Source organism: Rhea americana, unplaced genomic scaffold (genome assembly GCF_003343005.1).
Source record: "Rhea americana isolate MKP2758 unplaced genomic scaffold, rheAme1 scaffold_11, whole genome shotgun sequence".
Lineage (NCBI taxonomy): Eukaryota > Metazoa > Chordata > Aves > Rheiformes > Rheidae > Rhea > Rhea americana.
Genome location: NW_028185150.1, coordinates 8489908 through 8509712, shown reverse-complemented (window position 1 = coordinate 8509712; position 19805 = coordinate 8489908). Strand labels below are relative to the sequence as shown.

The 19805-nt window shown below is 36.2% G+C and overlaps 1 protein-coding gene across 1 annotated transcript in view; it reads left to right on the top strand.

Moving 5' to 3' along the window:
* Positions 1-19805, top strand: part of TMC1 (transmembrane channel like 1) — a 67726-nt gene that overhangs the window by 26559 nt on the left and 21362 nt on the right. Inside the window, exons 7-14 of the mRNA XM_085312322.1 lie at positions 727-833; positions 2080-2178; positions 5745-5887; positions 9361-9505; positions 11549-11743; positions 17189-17368; positions 17606-17758; positions 19050-19178. Of these exons, the coding sequence (XP_085168448.1) occupies positions 727-833; positions 2080-2178; positions 5745-5887; positions 9361-9505; positions 11549-11743; positions 17189-17368; positions 17606-17758; positions 19050-19178 (1151 nt within the window). The remainder of the gene's footprint in view (positions 1-726; positions 834-2079; positions 2179-5744; positions 5888-9360; positions 9506-11548; positions 11744-17188; positions 17369-17605; positions 17759-19049; positions 19179-19805) is intronic.

Genomic DNA, 19805 nt, shown 5'->3' with positions numbered 1-19805 from the left:
GCCTCACTTGCAGAGATGTTGCTTAGATCAGGCCCTTGTTCCCCTGTGATTCCTCTGCAGCGACCTCCTCCCTGCACAGAGCTGCGTCAAGAGTGTAGTCCATGGCTTCGTCTGGGACTTGATTTGGTGGGATTGCTTCTGTACCTGGGTAGGGGTGGGGTACATCAATAGCAATGYGAGAAAATAAAAAGGGGTATACAACGCTCACAGATCTTTTGTTCTCTGGTGAACAACTCCTGTTACTGCAGCAGCAGCAGCTGGGTTAGACAAGAACTTACAAGTACTCTGTGCCTTTGGAAAGACTGTTCAGCTGAGCTAATTTTCTGCTTCTTCCCATTAAAACTGAACTGGTACTTCTTAACCTGAAAAGAATACTCCCAATGCACATCAGAGAAAAAGCAAAAATGAAAAAAGGTGATTCGCTTTGAATGCTGCTATTAAAGGATTTTGTATAAGTAAATATGACACAGTATTTCATATAACTACAAATATTATGTCTAAATAATACTTATACTTTTTTGTTTCTGTTTTTTATTTTTTATCATGTCATTGAATGTTTGTATATAATCTGGAAGAATGGTGTTAAGGTTATAGTAATAAAGAAAATGAAAAGCCTTCTCTGATTTTATTTATTTTAAAAAAACTTTGAGCAACTTTACTTTAAATTAAAGAAACATAAATGGACTAACCCATCTCATCTTTTTTTCACATCTTGTGTTTTCATAGGTCACTTCGGCTCATCAGTAGCTTCTTATTTCATATTCTTACGCTGGATGTACGGAATAAACATGATTCTCTTTGGACTGACCTTTGGACTTGTAATGGTACCTGAGGTGGGAATGCTTTAAATTAGCATTGACAATTGTTGTATTAATTTCTGTCTTTCCTGTAAGATTCTGTAAGACTTGGTTATTAACTAATTTTGTAGTGTCTTCGGGCATTAAAAGCTATAAAGTTGTATGAAAGCTGTAGAGATGTGCTTTCTTCATGTACTGTTGACTCTAAAGAGGTCTCTTGAAAATCAACATGACAGAGATATTTTACAAGTAAAATATCTTCCCAAAGTGACTTCATATGGTCTGGGATGGCACTAGTGTTGTGTTTTTGTCTGTGGAGAACCAAGGAGAAGGACCGAGACTAAGCAGCAGTTGTGTATATCTTGATATAACGTACATTATGAAGACATATTCCAGGCCTGCTGGGCAGCCTGGATCACTTTCAGCAGCCTTAACATGCAYGTGTTGGTAAGGCATGAGAGAGGCCTCCTATATTTTGAGCTGTTTACTTCACTTTAAAAAGTGCTGCTCACACACTGTAATTGAGTTAAAATCACTTCTGTGCAATGTAATATTTATCCAGTACCTCTGGGCCACTGGAGTGTCTTCCTAAAAAGAGGACTTGTATTTCCATACAAGTGTTGTCTCGTATCCCTGATTTCACGGTTTCACATCTTCTTTTTTTTGCCTCCTAGTGAGCAGATCTGAAAAGGTCAGACAGGAGTTTCTAACACTTTCTAGTGCTGCATTTTAACAGCTCTGTCTTCCACTGAAACAAAAACTGAGAAAATAACAACTATTTCCAGGGTGAGGCCCTGTGAGGGCCCAATGAGGACATATTATTGGGAAACTGTCTCACTAGTAAGAGGGAGACTTTCAGCATCCTGTCTGTCATCATCCAGAACCTAAATCCACGGCATCTGCTTATATAGTTCTGTTAACAAAGCAGAAAAATCAATAATGGGGGAAAAAATGAATCTATTTGTCTGTATGACAAGCTCACTCCTCTGAGGAGTTTGGACCTCTTTGTTGCCTCTGAGTGTAAGAGGTACATCCTGACTATGCACTAATGCTAGTGGAACATCACTTTAAATTAAAAAAGCCTATCACTACTGCATACTTTTAGCATAGTTCCAATTATTAGTGTGAGGAGGTATGGAAAGAAGTGGAGAAATAGGTCATACTCACTAAACAGTTAAGGAGCACAAACTGGGTCTTTCTAACCTATATGTCAGATCTGTATTCCTCCCCTTTATTTATATTTTGTTCTAAAATGTAAATTTGTCTTATTTATTGGTTCCAGGCTTTGATGGGAAAGCCATATGGCTCTTTACCTAGAAAAACTGTCCCAAGAGCTGAAGAAGCAAGTGCTATGAACTTTGCTACTCTCTGGGATTTTAGTGTAAGTGCATGCTCTTGCAATACTACATATTCACAATACTCTTTGTTTATTGTTGGCTTTTGCTTCATTATTTAATATTCAGAGATTTAGTGTGAAATATTTCAGGAGAAAATTGAAATAGAAATAATTTACCTGATTTTTTTCATGAATTCTGAGAACAGATGTTTCCTTCAGGTAAAACATATCATACTGAAGTCTAATGTCCACATGCACATTTTAGTATCTTAGCAATAAAAAGACATATGGAAAAAAGGCTCGAGGCTGGATTCACATCTCTGGTTGCCATCTATTCCTTATGGTGAAAGTGGACTTCTGTGTTTATATGGGTTAAAGCTTCATATCCAAGGAAGCTTTATAAATTAGAAAAAAAAAAGAAGAAAAACAACGAAACAATCTTTTTTAAAACAAAGAATATTGTTTTTAGCTTTTCTCAGTCTTGTAGAATATACAGATATTTTAGCTTCATGTTTTAATTCTTTACTGTCGRTGTGATGCCCTTTCTACCCTGAGGAACTACACTTCCTATACTTTCTTAACGGAACTTTTTAAATGTGTCATACTACTTTTACTCTAAGAAAACATATTTTACCTAATTTTACACATCTGTAGTTGGTCTCTTTATACAAAGATGATACAATTTTGTGTAAAAACAGCTGATAATAAAATTGGCATTACAGTACCTTCCTTAGAAGGCTGTCAGAGTTTTTAATGACCGGTAGGTGATGACATCAAAAAGTCCTCTTCACATCTAGTTACAGTCTTCCTTCAGATTAATAGAAGCAATATCCATTTAGATGTGTTATTTCTCCCTCAGCCTGCTATACTCTTTCCTTTCCTTTCCGTAGGGAGCACCAAGACTTTCAAAGAGTTATGCATATCCATATCTTTTAGCACTTGAGTTGTTTTATCTACAGTAGGCAAGGATATGATGTTGGAAGCAGACCCATTTTGTGGCCAGATAAACTCAGACACAGGTTCCTCCAGCTTACAGCTTACCCACTTTAGCTACCCTTTAGAAGGGGTACAGTGGCTATGCCTCCCATTATTATTTCTATTTTTCGCTATGGTTAGGGCATGTAGAGGTCCCCAATTTTATGAGATACAGATCTTGGATAAAAGCCCAGATAAAGTCTCTCTGGTTGTAGCTCATTACTCTTATGCGGAGCCTCAAATGACTCCAGATTTTCATCCTTTATTTAGCTTTTCTTGGCTCTATTTTCCATCTTCAGCTATCAACAGGTTGCAAATCTGGTTGTAAGACTACAGCATGTAGGAGTAAACTGAACTGGATATGCTAATTTTCTCATTTACAAGCAATTCTTGCAGGCTTACTCATGATGTCATTTTGAAATGAGAAGTTAAAACATCAGGGAGATACGGGAGAAATATTAATCATATAGTAACTTAGAGCTTTTGTAAAGAGAGTAGAGAAGTGAAGAGGTTTACACAGCAAATGGGAATAAAGTACTGAAAGAAACAGACTGGAGAAAAAAGAGATGAATACAGATGGTGGAAGGAGAGGGGAATTTTATAGTAACTGAGAGAAACAGGATCTGACAGCTTTGAAGAAGAACGTCTAGCAAATAATATCAGCAGTTAACACAGGGAGCAAATGTGATGGCAATAAAAATGACACAGAGCAGTGAATGAGAAGAATCCCCTGAAGTATTCAGATTCAAAAGAACTTTCTTGAGGCATGTCAGATTGACAAACGTTTTCCAAAGGCAATGACATCTTTAATTAAACAGGGTTGGAAATATTATTGTTTATCTGATAGCAGCTTTTGTATGCTACAAAGTAAGTTATAAGTGACTTTATACATATCACCAAACGTCATTTCACATTCCAAAAACACCCACCAATCTTCAAAATGAGGAACAAAAGATGAGCTCAAAATGTTCTTTGCTTTGTTGTCCTTAATATTATACTCATTTTATTGGCATGGCAAAGAGAAGTAGTTTGGATTCATGCATATTTTACCTGAAATATTCAATTTTAATGCTCTGTAATCTACAGATCAGACAATAATCCAATCAAAAGGAGTCAGACTCTCAAGGCTTATTATAATAATGTTTTTGATCAATATTATTATTTCACCTTTCTTTTATGTTAGACTGAGGAAGGAGTGAAAGCGATCTTCCATGTATGCTTACTTTTACACAGCTAAAAATATTTCAGGTTTCATGGTTAAGTGCTGTAGGCAAAGGCCAGAGAACAACACACTGAATTACACACATTAGAAGGGTTATCTCTGACTTGACAGAACACAGTGTCTTAAAAGATATTTTACTACTTTGAGGGATCCAAAAGACTTTCCGGAACTGCACTGGCAGTAGAGGAACACAGGCTAACTTGGAATTATAAGGTGCTATAATGAACATAAACATACAAAAGGCAAGGAATTGCATCTGAGTGTGTCCTGATCAGCACAGGTGTTCTACTAATAATGAATAGTAAATGTGTTCTGTAAAATTTCCCTTATCAGAGAAGCAAATTCTGTTATATGTTATATCTATGCACATCTTTAAAAGTTAGTCTGATATGAATGAAAATGAGATATATTTATTTTTAAATTGACATTTTGAGTAGTCCTGTTATTTATCGTATATTAATATTTCATTTTCACCTTAACAAGAACTGCAAATGAGGTTTTGCAGATAAAGTGATGACTTGTTTCAGATATGCTAAGAGCTGCAATATATCAAATGCATGTCTTTGATAGTATACAAGGATGTTAGTCTAATGGCATTAAAATCTAAATGATTTATTTTAAGAAATCATAGTAGTAGAAAGGAAGAGAATGGCTGTTTTAACTCAGGAAAGCCTAAGCTTACTATATTAGTGTCCAAATAATGCTAAGTCTCTCTGCCAATTACATTTTCACTGAATTCTGCATTTGACCTGTATTTATTGTGTCCAGCTGGAGCTTTGTTACTGCTGTGCATGCACCGAGCTGTCCTTTAAAGTTTCTGAATATGATGTCTTTCCAAGGTGGTGAATTATTGCTGTAACCTGGATCATCAGGAGCTTTAACTATTTTTATTACTTTTAGATCTGAGAAGTTACCTATAGTTGACTATACATCTGCAAATTATTTTGAAAAATCAACAATTTGACCCAAAGGAAAGGTCACTCACATTAAGATTTTTTAAAAAGGGAATACACTTTGAATTTCTGAAAAAAGATTACTTAGATTGCACTTTTTATAGCTTTGGAGGATAGGCTTAAAAAACCCCTGTGTATACATAGTAATCATACAATAAAGTGCAGCTACTTGTTGAATAATGTATGTCACCTGTAAAAAGCAAATAGCATTTCTTGACAGAGTAGTGTGGATAGAAAGTGTATAAGAATGTTATACCAAACAGGCCATACAAGGAAATGTTACAAATGTGAAAAATTAATAACTWATCTGTCATTTTTGTTGAAATTTCTTTCATACTTTCATACTTCTTGTACTTTCACAATTTGTGAAACAAATTTTGTAGAACAAAGTTTTGTCTTTACACCACAAAGTATTTGGATAAAACAGACTTGATATTACCTAATTTTTGTTGACTTTTCAGGGCTTTGCACAATATTCTGTGCTCTTTTATGGTTATTACAATAATCAGAGGACAATTGGATGGCTGAAGTTCAGGATGCCTCTTTCATATTTCCTTGTTGGTGTTGGGACTATTGGCTACAGCTTTATGATTGTCATTCGAACGTAAGTTCCCTTTGTCTCTGGAGTAAAGATATATTAAAAGAGAGGTAATTCCAGTGCCGAATTAATGACATTTTTTTTTTAAATGCATAGAATATGATAATTTTAAGAGCAGTACAAGTGCAAGATCAATAGAACTATAATACAAGGAATGGCTAGCTTACGTCAAAGTCTCATGAAATTCCTTAGGCCTATGTATATATTTTTTATTCCACCACTAAGTATGTCACAGTCTTGTAGAAGTGGGGAAAATCTTTACTAAAATAACATAGCACATCCATCCTGCAACTTGAATGTATAAAAAGAATACATAAAGTAAGGAACAGAGGTGTTGGTCCATCCTTTTATAGTAATTTCCATCTAGCAGAGTGTCAGCTTACATTGGGGGCATTTGGTTGTTCTTTCTTTAATGATACCTTATTGGAGTTAAATTCTTTTAAGGAAGAAGGAGACGGAAAAAGAAGAAACATATGGCAAGTAATTCTGTGTATAACTCACAGGCAGCAGTAAATGATTCTCAGCAAGACTATAGCAATTAGCTGATACTTGCACAGTGGYATAGAAGAATTAATGCTACTGGTCATAGTAAAGGCTTAGTGTCCTGTGGCAGACAAAATAATCTCCAACAGCGCTTTTCCAAGGAAAACTAATTTAATGTAATGTTAAAAACATAATATTAAAACAGTAGGAAGCATATGGGTAAGTGAAACCAGGCTTTGGCAGTATGATTGGTGAGATGTTAGCCTTTTTGATCTTGCATTCTGAACTCCAATTTTGTCTTAGGATCAGAATTAAAAAGAATGCTTATTCACTCATACTTTATAGCTAGTTTCACTATTGGAATAAACTGTGGTAATTCTGCCAGATTCGAAGCAGATATGTCATTAGTAAATATAATCTTTAATAACCTTGATTCAAATGAGACAGCCACACACCACAGTAAATGCAGTTTGGTCATAAGTTGGCTTCAGAATATGCCTAGCATGAAAAAACTCAGAGCATTGCAGGTTAAGATCCAAGGACAGTTGTGAATACAGAGTAGAAAATTGCGCATCATCTATTTGCACTGTATTCTGCTGAAGCCAGTATTTTTCACTTTCATGAGCATTAAATTAATTCATGTTCCATTTTTCAAATAGTTCATGGTTTCCTGCATAGGACAAGAGGCATTTTGGAAGAAGACTAATTCCTTCAATTACATATGTCTATATTTGGAGAAAGAACAATCTACTTTAGTGAAAAAGTCACTGGTTTAGTCAGAGAATGTCTTTAAAAATATTTCTTTGTTAGCCTAGCTGTGAAGATTAAAAATATCTTAGTCTTAGAGAATTATGTTTCAAGGACTGTCACCCAGAGCAGGAAAAAAAAGAAAAAAGTCTTCCAGCAGAGAATCCCTAAGGCCCAAACAAAGGAAATACCCTTGGGAAAACCTGCACTGAGTGTACTGACTTTCCATCTGTCTGCATGACACCAGTGCTGATCTATATTTAGGTAATCTTAAGAGCATCTTAAAATCTTCTGCTTGTTGCTGTTTCCCCAGAAAGCAGCGTAATCCACACACCAGCTACAAGGCAGTATACCAGGGCGCTAACGTTGCTCTGCATGTGACTGGGAGCAGGGGAGGGGGATGTTCCCATGCAACAGGGAGGAAGAAGTACGAGGAGTTACTAGGTTTTAGGGAAAACATTTACATTTAAGGCTCCTCTCTGCAACYCTTCCAGTGCATAGTGGAAATATTTCTGGTCTCAAAGTTATCAGTTTGTTTTAATTCCAAGGAAAGGACCTGCGTGACTCCTTCAGGCACTCCTGTTGCTGCTGTCTCTCCACTTCTGAGTAGCTCTCGTGGCACAAAGCCCTCATCACCTCATGTCCTTAACTCGTCACAGAGGTGTCATTTCAAGAAACCAAAAAGAAGGAAATTTTGAAAAAAGTTTTTACTTCCTGCTTACTCCTCAGTAATTATTAATATAAACATGTTAGTTGGAATTAATTCTATTTAACTGAGGGCAACATTTAGATTCCATATTATTCAGAACAGATGTGGTGAAATATGATTTTGGAGAGCATTTCCCTGAATGTTTGCAAATAAAAAGGACAGCTTTATATCCAAAAGTAATAGAAGATATGACATATGAAACAATTCAAGATGGAGCAGTGTTCTGGAGAATCTAAGCACTGAACATGTACCTAAAGCACATAATCTCATTCTCAAAATTACTTATGCAACCATATACACTAATACCAAGTTACACTGGCATGCTGAATGGCAACAGTAAACACAAACATACAGTTAAATATCCAAATTCCTGTTATACATTTGTCAACCATTGTTTTGGCCTATTTTTTTTTCCTAAGAAATAGATTTTCTAACCACTGGATTGTTTACTATCTCTTAGAAACTCTTGAGAAAGAATTATCTTAGTCTAGAAAGCAGCACTGGGGCAGATCCTCCCAACACCCTTTCATAATCGTTGCCTCTTCCATATTTAAGCAGTAACAACAATAATGGCGGCATGGATTTATGGCAGCTCAGTATTAATTACTTATTTTTCTCTGACTGTATTTRAGAATTTATATTTCATTGTGATGTTAGAAACCTGATGTGTAGACCATATTGGTTTCAATAACATAACTCTATAAGTCAACTTTAAAAAAGGAGCTGCATTTTCCTGAGAAAAAAATCAATGCAGAACCTAGGACTAAATGGTTCATACTCTACCAATATATTCCACCTGTGTGCTTAATGAGTTGAATTAAGAGATAAATTATGCAGAAATAAGACAATCGTTATTGCATGATTTATTGTTATATACATATTATGTATGCATGTTTTGTGTGTGTTTATATGTGTATATATACATATTTGTGTGTGTGTGTGTGTGTATAAAATATATATATATAAAATCCCTATTATTACACCTTACACAGAGAATTTAGTAGTCCAGATGAAATCAAACCACCAAGGAAACTGTTATAAACCTTATTTATAAGTGCGTAGGATATGAAAGCAAGATAGACAGCTGTATTATCTTTTCCTGGTTCTTGGTATGATTTCTTGGTTTGGTATGTCCAGCTTTTATTCTGGTTATCTATTTTAGATTTATTTATTTTTCTCTTTATGAAGTCTCTAATCAAATCTACAGCAGTTCAAGGTGTTCTACAGCTTTCTATTTGAGAGATCTTCTTGTCATGTTGTTTTCTATTCAGTGGCTCATCCAGTAGAGTTCAACTGCAATGCTAATGAAAGAAGCACATAAAAATGTGTGCAATGAATTGTCTAAAAAAAAAAAAAAATTTTCTCTATCTTTCTTCCCTCTGGTTTCAAACTGAAATTTCCAAATTTAGTATAACATGATTGACAGCAACAATAATGTAGTTCTTTAAGAAAAAAGAATTTTAGGAGCAATTTTAAAATTAAGCTCAGATAGCAAAACTAGTTCTAATAGGGCCTTTTTGCGTCTTTCTGGCTTTTGTAGAATGGCAAGAAATGCAAATGAAGATGGTGGTGGGGATGATACTAGTTTTAATTTCAGCTGGAAAATGTTCACAAGCTGGGACTACCTGATTGGCAATCCCGAGACAGCAGATAATAAGTTTGCTTCCATCACAACAAGCTTTAAGGTAAAATAGAGCTCACTAAGGAGAGGTAAGCTTATTTGTCTTTCACAGTGGTGTGAACCAGACAGATCTAATATCAAATTTTAACTGTGTCTCGGATTTAGAGGCTTAATTTTGAAATGGGCAGCTATATACCTTTGTGGGAGTGGGTCTTGGTATCTTGCCATTATAAATCTTTTATTTTGGTTGTGGAGGAAGGGGCATCCTTTGCGTCCTCTGTAACTGCAGTATTAGTTTTAGCAAAAYGATTTTACTATAAAGTTTTCCTTTTCCTCATCTTTGGTGGCTCCTGATATCTACACTGCTTATATCAGTTTTCTTTTTTAATGCTGACGACATTTTGCCAAATTGACACTATCCTCTTCACTTTCTCTTCTGAAAAGATATCATTTGACAGCAATATCATTGTCTAAAAAGGACTATTCATCAAATCAAAAGAATTTGCCTCTGAATTTTGAGTCTATACTTTCAGTTCAATAAGAAAAAAGGGTTGCCCTCCTTGTGTAAGAGAACGTTTTTATTTTCAGATGAATTATGAAACATAGCTCAGTCTGCAATGCAATATACAGCATTCTCAGGCTTATTTTCAGTTTTAGGCTATGATGATTTTTGTAGTCAATTTGTGAGGGATCTGGGGCAGGATGTGAGGTGCACCATAGCGAAACTGATGGAGGGTAGGTGAGCTACTTGTTGAAGACTGAAGAAAACATGTCTACACCAGTGTCACTGGGACATGCCAGAGGAATTTCTAAAGGAAACTGTAATTTTCAGTATAACAATGTACAAGGAATATTCCAGCAGAGTGCTACCAGGCAATGAGTAAGTTTGACTTGTGGTCACACTGACAACATAGGACATGGGAGCTGGAGGACCAGGAAGTAGTTACACTTTCCAGGTGTCCACTTCACCCTTCTGTTCTGCATTAGTGATGTGAGAGCCAATATACCAGCTCACCCTGACCACCTTCCAACTTTAGGCAGAAAGTGATAACTTAAGTCAAAGACAGTGGAAAGAAAAGGTCATAGGAAAACAAATATTGAAGAAATACTGACCCRAAGAACTCAAAGCCTGTGAGCTTTCCCTGCACACTTATTAGTGTCAGTTGCTGAAAGCTGTATGGGGAAGAATATAAACTGGTTGAAATAGACTTATTACTGACAAATAAACCCATGCAGCTTTACCATGATCTTTGCAAGCAAGCAAGCAAGGAAGGAACCAAAGAGAGAAAGGATGAAACCTGGGCCTGAGTGAGGCCATGAGAGTTTTGCTCAAGAGCTGCTGCCGTCGCTTTTCAGTTATGTAACAAATGAAAGTGGTAAAAAAAAAAGCAGAGACAGGCAGAATAATAATTACAATGCAGGAGTTTAGCTTCCCCACTGGGCAACCGACCTCTCTCTCTCTGAAGTGGGAAGCTGTAACGAAATTCGCTTTTCACAAGGACATCTCAGAGCAGAATCTTTTTCTACTGGAGAAAAGTGGGAGCTGGAGATTAAAGTGATGCCACAGACCTAATATTTATCAGTTCTGGCCAAGGGTAATTGTGGGACGAACACTTTGTTCTGCAGTATAAGGCTGTGCTCTTTTTCCTTGTTTGGGATTCCTGTCTTTTCATTCCTCCTGAATTGCTTACTCTCAGAATTAAACTTATTCCCTTTTTCTCAGAGATGCATATATTTTAAAATGTGACAGTTCTTTTTGTGGCAGCTAGTCACACATTTATCCTTCTGGGTCGCTCAGCCTTAGAGCACCTCACAAGCTGACAGAAAGTGCTGGTTGATTTCTGGCATATGAGTGCATGTGTAACAAAACCCCATGAGGACATGGTCTCTGGAGGTAAAACCGACTCTGGGAAGCCAAAACGYGGGATCCACCAGGGTCCAAAACAGATTTTCTGAGACAATATAAGCTGTTCTCAACACACGATGACCAGGCGTGCATTGACATCTTCACAATTTGTTTAACTGACTTCTAACAACTAGAGAAACACTGTTGAGACTGATCTGGAAAGTGCTGCTAATAACAACCTTTTGTTTCTGACAAGTGCAGGAAGCAATTGTGGAGGAGCAGGAGAGCCGAAAAGAAGAAAATATTCACTTGACCCGATTCCTGAGGGTTCTTGCTAACTTCTTGGCTCTGTGCACACTTGCTGGAAGTGGCTATCTCATCTTCTTTGTTGTGAGAAGATCCCAGAAATTTGCCCTGGAAGGTCTGGAGAACTACGGGTGGTGGGAAAGAAATGAAGTTCGTGCTAGCACGTTTTTATAATAGATGTGGTTTGAAACTGTGTTCCCATGCTCTGCATGTTGCTTTTTTCTTCTGGAATTTTAATGCTTTGGGTGTGCGTGGTAAATGTCTAACAAAGCTATTCTTCTTGTCTCTCTGCCTCCTGCTTCATTAGAATGATTATTATTTAGTTGTTTCTTTGAAATGTCCCCCCTATTTAGTTCTCATTTGACACTTTTGCCTTTTCTTCTCTGTGCTACTAAGATTGTTTTTCAGCTGCTTTATGGTTCCACAAGATCCCTCCAAAGTGCCTGTTTTCCTCTTGCTTTCCTCTTAAGACTAGTACAGGCAAATAGACTGGTGTGTGGTCATGCCTAAGTTATTCTGGGACTCATGAACATAATTTTGCAATGCAGCAACAGAGGGGAACCTATACCTTCCAGCTGCAACTGCCCAATTCAAGAATCCGATCTCATTTTTATGGTGTCCAGCTCTTGAACTAGCCCTGCCTAATGGAGGTATATAGTGAAAGTAACTCTGTTAYGATGGCTTGTGGTAAGCACCTGAGTTCAGTATTGTTGTATGGAAACCTGGGCCATTTTACTTTAACAAACACACTGTTGTGTATGTTGTAAAACTGGCTGTCCCTTATTTAAAGCTCATATTATGAATTAATAGATAAAATAGATTCCTGATTGAAGGTAAGGCAAAAGGATGCCAACCTGCCAAAGCTGCTGAGGAGGCRTGATGGTAGAATGAGGAAGGTTGCTCGCTAATTTTGAGCATCAAAAAMCAACCGAGAAACTAACATGAAAAGCTGCAGCAATCCATCGTAGGAATCCAGAGAAATGGGACTGTTGACATTGAATGAAATTACTTGAAAAAAAATATTTCTTTTTTCTCTAATGGGAAACAGAAGCCATGAACAAAGCTTCTTGATTTAGAGCAACATGAGCTCCAAGTGTGATCATACACTCTCAAATGAAGGCAGTTCGGGAGAAGTTCAGCTTTTTCTTGTTCAAAAGGTGTGGTAGCAGATCTGTGATAACGAGAACCGTGTTACTGAAAGCTGTTATATTAGCTTATGTTGCAATCTGCATGTTTACATTTCAAGGGATTTTTTTTTTGTATGCTTTACAAAAAAATTCCTACTAAGGAGACTCACAGAGCTAAGATATAGAGCAGATCTTTCTAAAGGAGGATAGATAAAGCAGCTTTGCCAGGATTTGACTAGAGCTACCTATTGTCAGGTAATAAACACACTTGCAAGGTACACAATATTGCTCTTGATTGAAGGCTAATGATTAATTAAATAAATGAATATGCCTTCTACCTAATAGTCATTTAAATCCTTTTTTTTTTTTATTTTCTAGATCAATCTAAATCCAGACTATGTTTGTATGATGAAGAAACACTGAGATTTTGATCAGAAAAAAGCCATTAACACGTGAYGCACTATTTAGAGGAAATGAAAGTATACCTCTTATGTACACCTGAAGTATATGATGTCTTACATATGCCGTATTTCTTTTTGGCTATTCTCCTCTACCATACTCCTGCAAATCTACACAAAACTGGTCTCRGGTTCAGTGAGGCTTAAACTTTCTCTCAATCGCAGCAGTACCTAGTCCTGTGGGATAGTGGATCAGATGAAACGGTCTAGCCCATGATGGGAGGAGAAGGAAATTATGGGAAACAGGCAGACCAGRGCTCATATAGGATTTCATCAGGCTTTGCCTCTCTCCTCATGCATGGCTGTGGCCTGGTGGGTAACTGTGGACAAATCATGAATCATTTAGGAAAGGAGAAGGTAAGTAATAGACATTAAAAATTTTTCCAGATGCAGAAATATATAGATTTCACATTTTGTATCTTGCAAGCTTAAATGACTCCAYGGATTTTTTGCCAAAAATATCCTGCTATTTATCTTAGAGTTCTTAGCAGTGGTGGTGAAGTAGATCGGTGCATTTATATTGAAGTTATTAAACCAGTGCATCTATACTGAAGTTATTAAACTAATGCCCAGTTTTAATTCGAGAAATCATCAGACACCGTATTATTATGAAATATAAATTCTATTCTAATTACTTTTTAAAAATGAAACTGAATTTACTAGAAAAACAGATCTCTGTTACTGCTTCCTGCAGCAGATGCTAGACAAACCACAATCATTGTTGGTGGAAGAAATGATTTRTTTTAACTGCTTACTCTTAATGAACTTATAATTTAACCAACAAGCAGCCAATGTTCAGTACTTAATGTTGTGTTGGCATAGTCTAATGTGCTGGGGGGCTGGTATTTAGACATGACTGCAGTCGCAGCATTTCTTATCAAATTCGCAGCAGCTGGAAAAACAGAAAGGCTTGTATAAGGAGTAATTTTCTAACTTTCAAAGTGTCATGCAGGGGCTTGGTCTCTACAGTAGTTAATCTCCCAGAGAGATAAGAATAAAAGAATGCATCTGGAAACACAGTTTTCATTAATTAGTGAGTGCCTCTTGCTTGTTGCTCCTTTCTTACTGGAGGTGTCATCTCCATAGGGCAGAGAGTGTTTTTGAGATTCCCTCAGCAGATACTTATGAATATAAGATTATATTGGCTATCAAGTATAACTCTATCTTGCATGCATGCTGGCACGTTATCACTGTTCTGGCATATCATTCTATAATTTTAAATCATGCAGAACACTGTCACTGTCTCTGATATATACAGCAGAAGAAAATCTGGCTCTAGCACCTGAGCTTCAAGTTGACAAAATATCCAGCATATAAATTGGATCCTTTCTGAAATCATGCTAAATGTGACTAAAATTCATTGAATATTTTTGCTTTTCTTGTATGTCAAACAAAATTCTTTATAAGAAACTAAAAAAAATATGGAAATGTATCTATGAAACTTGTATGAGAAATGCTTATGCATCAAAATATTTGGATTTCAAAAATTCAATAGGCTACATTTATCTCARTAAAACCTTGCACTTTTTGTTACAATCATTCTCTACTTTTCAACCTGGCAATTTTTGTGCCTTGTTTCACCTCCCATTCCAATAATGTTTTTCTCTTGAATTAGACATGCTCCCAAGATAAGGGGCATGAATAATTAAGGGTTGGAAAAATACTTATATAGAAAGCAAATGAACATGCTTGTTTTAGATAAGCAGTAAGAAAGAGAAAAAATAAAAAAGATACATAAAATAGTGAATATTAAAGAAAACTAGTGACTTCTGTCCTGCCTCTTCTATAATGCAGCATCAAAGAAACTTCCGGTAAGATTAGCAGGTATTATTTTTAAAACTTACTGTAGGACATAGTTTTCCTTCCAAAATGCACATTCACTAAGTCTTGCAACAGAAGAACTGAGAGGCATCATATGAGTCAGATARGATTCAGACTAAAAATCAAACAAACAAAAAAGGAAAGCAATGTGTTTGCCCTGTTCTTGCTGTGCCTTAGATATCTGTCTGGCCAGGCCAACCTCTGGTGTGACCCAGAACATCTSTTCTTGCATTATGTTCGTATTTGGCCTCTGGGACTCAATGCCACAAGAGGATACAACAGATCAGAGTTAGCAAAGAAAGATTTTGATTTGAGATTCAGCAGCAGCACAATAGGACTGAGTATTTTGACTGATAACTGAGATATGCAACCTGTTACAATAAGTTTATCTTTTAAGGATTCATGACTGGTCATGCTGTTTATAGCTGGCTCCAGCATGAGAGGCTGTATTTGCCATCTGCCTCTATACTGGACATTAGTTGTTTGGCTTGATGGAGACTGAGACAAAATATGTTAGAAACAATGTTAGATACTTTGAAGATTTTAAGACAGAAATGTTTGCACCCTTTACTGTTATAAAAAAATAACCAATGTATTAAGCACTAACATTTATATGGAGCCTAACACTCTAGTGCTTAATACTGTTTTGTAGACATGCCAAAAACCAAGAAGATTCACTATTTCCATAAAAGAGAACACTTTTTTAAAACAGATTAAGGTATGAAGCCAATGATCTGTTAAAATAATAAGGTCAAGGTAACAGGAGATTTAAATATAAATCCTACCTTTTCATTTATAAAGCCAAATACTGCAAGTAATGGTAGCTACATGTTTTTGTTTCTTTCTTTCTTTTTTGACTGTTATGAAAGAATAGTAACTGATTGTTATTTTAACAAACTAATCTCAATGGCAAATAACACTGTTTAAATACATAAGAAACATCAATGAATTCCTGTGATCATTAAAAATCTACCTATGACTATTTCTTATGCAGTGCCACAAGACGTGTTCAGAATATACTACTGATTGCCTACAAATACACAAATCCAGTAATTAGCTCTAGAACTCATTAAAAAAAGAATTGAAGAACAGGAAAAAGAACGCCGTTTATTTCTTTTAAATAAAATCACTAGTCCAACAGAAAAAGCTTTGTAAGAGTGAGAATGTATGAATCTGTAAGTGGATGAATTTATTTCTTGGCACAGTGCTTTACAGCTGCCGCATGACTTCTGAGATCCAAGATCCAGTCTTAACTCTCTTGATAGTAGGAAGTTAGAGATATATTAAAATTTATATCAGTTTTAGCAAGATGGATTCTAGTTTGGCTAAGAAAAGCTAGCTTTGGAGAAATTGGAAGATTAGAGTGAACAATTATGTTCTTTCTGTGACTAAATTAACCCTTTTCTTATTGATTGCTTTTTATGAATCATCTCAAGCATCATCTTTGTGTTTTCCACTAACCTTTGTCATTTAACCTGAAATAATGTTTTCTGTTGGTTCGGTTTTTTTTAGTCCCATGAAGATACAATGTTTTGTAATGAAAGTTTATTTGAAATTTAAAAACTAGTTTTTTTACACCTTTTCAGTTATTTTTATTTTTGGGAGACACGATTAATTGGATTTTACACTATTTCACCAAAAGTTTCAAGCAAACGTGAAAAAAATTTTAGCAACTGCTTAGCAATGTTAGAACCTAGAATGCCTCATTTTCTGTAGAACATATAATCCATGTTGAATTTCAAACTTTTTAATGAAAGCTAGCTATTCTTTTCTTCCAAGTTTGCATTTGGTAAACTCATTCCATTTCCATACTACTGTGACAATGAGTTAATGTTGTTAGAGGCTTCAAAGAACAACAGGCGTGAGGAAGAAGGAGTGACTTGAATTTGCCTATGCAGTAAAGACAAGTAGAGTTAATTTTGGGTGAGATATCAGATAAATTTAATTTAGTACAGTATAAAAAAAGACCTCTTATATCCATTTACAATAGACTTCTACTGATTTTTCTTCCCTTTCTTTCTTTGTGAAAACACCCTGTGACTCCCAAAGCTGATTTTGTTGCTCATTAAATCAAATGCCATCTAAAAAGTAGTAGTGGAAATACACCCTTTTTTTCAAACCAATAGTAATCAGAGAACTTGCCTAACATTTCACTGTGTATTTCTTTTTTTCATTTTCTTTTTACCTAGGTGAACATGGTGATGTCRCTTTTAGGAATGTTCTGTCCGACACTTTTTGATGTAATCAGTTCTCTGGAGAACTACCACCCTCGAATAGCTCTAAGATGGCAGCTGGGACGCATCTTTGCTCTTTTCCTTGGCAATCTCTACACTTTCATTATTGCCCTGATGGATGAAATCAATCTCAAGGCAAGCTGTTTACAGTGGACCTTGCTTCACTACTTTTAGCATTTAGCATTTAGCATTTTTAGCATGCAAAGAYGAGGGTTTCCAGACACATCACAGACTCATCAAGGGGATGATTTCTTCTCTTATACTCTGAAACCTGTCCACACCTGAGCTGGAAATGGGAGTCTTGAAGTAGAAAAGGTTGAGAGTTGTTAACGTGAGCTCATAATGTTGTTTTCCTATTTATTTATTTTTCAGTTGGAAGAAGAAAAGATAGTCAAGTATAACATGACAATATGGGAAGCCAGTCTATATAATGGGACTATTCCAGAAAATTCGACTGCTCCTCCAATATATGTGGACCCTGCAGATGTCCCCAGAGGGCCATGCTGGGAAACAATGGTAGGGCAGGTAATGCACCTGAGCTAATATTTGAAAATAGATCATAATCTGTTACAAGACATCCTATAAAATCCCTCTCTATTTTAGTTGATACATTAGGTGACATTAAGGCAGGAAAATACATGGTGAAATGCAGATATGGGACAWGATAATGACAAGGTCCTATTTTTTCCTTAGCTACAAAGCTGAGAAAAAGTTATTTTAGTTTCTATCCCTATCTAGCAAGAACTCATTTCAACTCTTGATGGATGACAGCATCTGATATTATTTTCATCAGATAAGATCAATTTCTGTCTAAAATAGGCTTATAATAAAGATAAAAAATTAGTTCAGCAGGAAAACATTCATAAAATCAGATCTTGCCAGCAGTGTGCATTTGAGAAGGTATCTCTATCTTCAGCAAAGTAGCATGCTGCAATACAACAGCAGTGACTTCATGGTAAATCTGCCCAGACATTTTATTTGATTCAGCTGGACATCTGTACTTACTGACCTATTCGTATAATAAGCCATTTCCAATGACTTTCCCAACATCTCCTCATTCTGTTTGATCATACCTCGTTCTTATTGTTGTTGTTTTGTTCCTGAGCCTGAATAAACCATTAAATCACAACTTTTTGCTGYTGCTCCATCACTCCCTCAGTCTCCCTATTTGGTTATCTCCAGTTCTGGAGAAGGCACTGGTAAGGAGCAGACAGGCAGAGAAAACAGCCTTTCTGGTCTTCTGACTAATGCTGAGTGACAAGCAACAAATACCAACAGCTCATCATTATATTAACTTTCTTCTTAATTTGAGAATAGAGAGGATAAGAGTCTTCTGGGCAACTGGGGATAAGGCCTGATACAGTAGGGTTTARTCGGGTTACTCAAAGTATATTAGAYGAACAMGGACTTCTGTTAGGATTTTCTTCTTTCCTCCCCAGATTTCATGGGAGTTGGTACTCCTATAGGAGGTAAGCCCTTTTTTTATTCTTGAATCTTTCTGATGTTATACAGACCAAAATTGATTTAAGGTATCAGCAAGGAATTCCATGTTAGCAGCAGTTTGGGGTGGAAGGCTTTCCCAGCCTGGTTATACTTTGGAAGTCTTGACTGAGAAAATATGAATACAAATTAGAGCAACAAGTGAGGGGTAGTTTTTTTCCAGGCATCTCTCAGAATTGGTGAATGTAGAGGAGGAGTAAAGAGTCTTTGCTGTGTTGAGTAGGGGTAAGCACATTTAGAGATCTAGTCTATTAWTTTGTTGTTATAATTATTAATTGCCTAAACACATTCTTAAAAGAAAATGTTGCTTTAACAGGARTTTGTGCGGCTGACAGTCTCTGACACGATGACAACATATATCACTATTCTAATTGGCGATTTCTTGAGAGCTGTCTTCGTTAGGTTTTTCAATTATTGCTGGTGCTGGGACTTAGAGTATGGRTTTGTAAGTATCTGATTTTCTGTATTAAATGTCTTTATCAGATTATCACTTGACATTTTGGTAGTAAATTACATTTTCTTTTCCAGAGTTTATAGTTGACTACACATATTGCCTTCCAAATCCTAGAAAAACATTAAATGTTAGCTTTTCTCAGAATTTACTTTTGTCTTTATATCTGCCTTGTTCTGTAGGCTTTGGTAACCTTAGGAAATACATTTTTATTCATTTGATTATGTAAGCAAACTGGGTACACATTTTTGATCCATTTTAAAGCCTCATCATCAATTCTACAGAAAACAAAGGGGAGTCTGATTTTTGYGGATGTTCAGTCTTAAATTGTTTCTAACATACTGAGGCAGCCAGTGCTTTTGGGAAAAATATAAAAGCACTTATTATAAGAATTTTATTAGCTGTATTTTCTGGTAGAATTAGTTTCATAGAATCATAGAATCAGTAAGGTTGGAAGGGACCTCTGGAGATCATCTAGTCCAACCCCCCTGCTCAAGCAGGATTACCTACAGCATGTTAGACAGGGTTGCATCCAGGTGGGCCTTGAAAATCTCCAGAGAAGAAGACTCCACAACCTCTCTGGGCAACCTGTGCCGGGGCTCTGTCACTCTCACAGGGAAG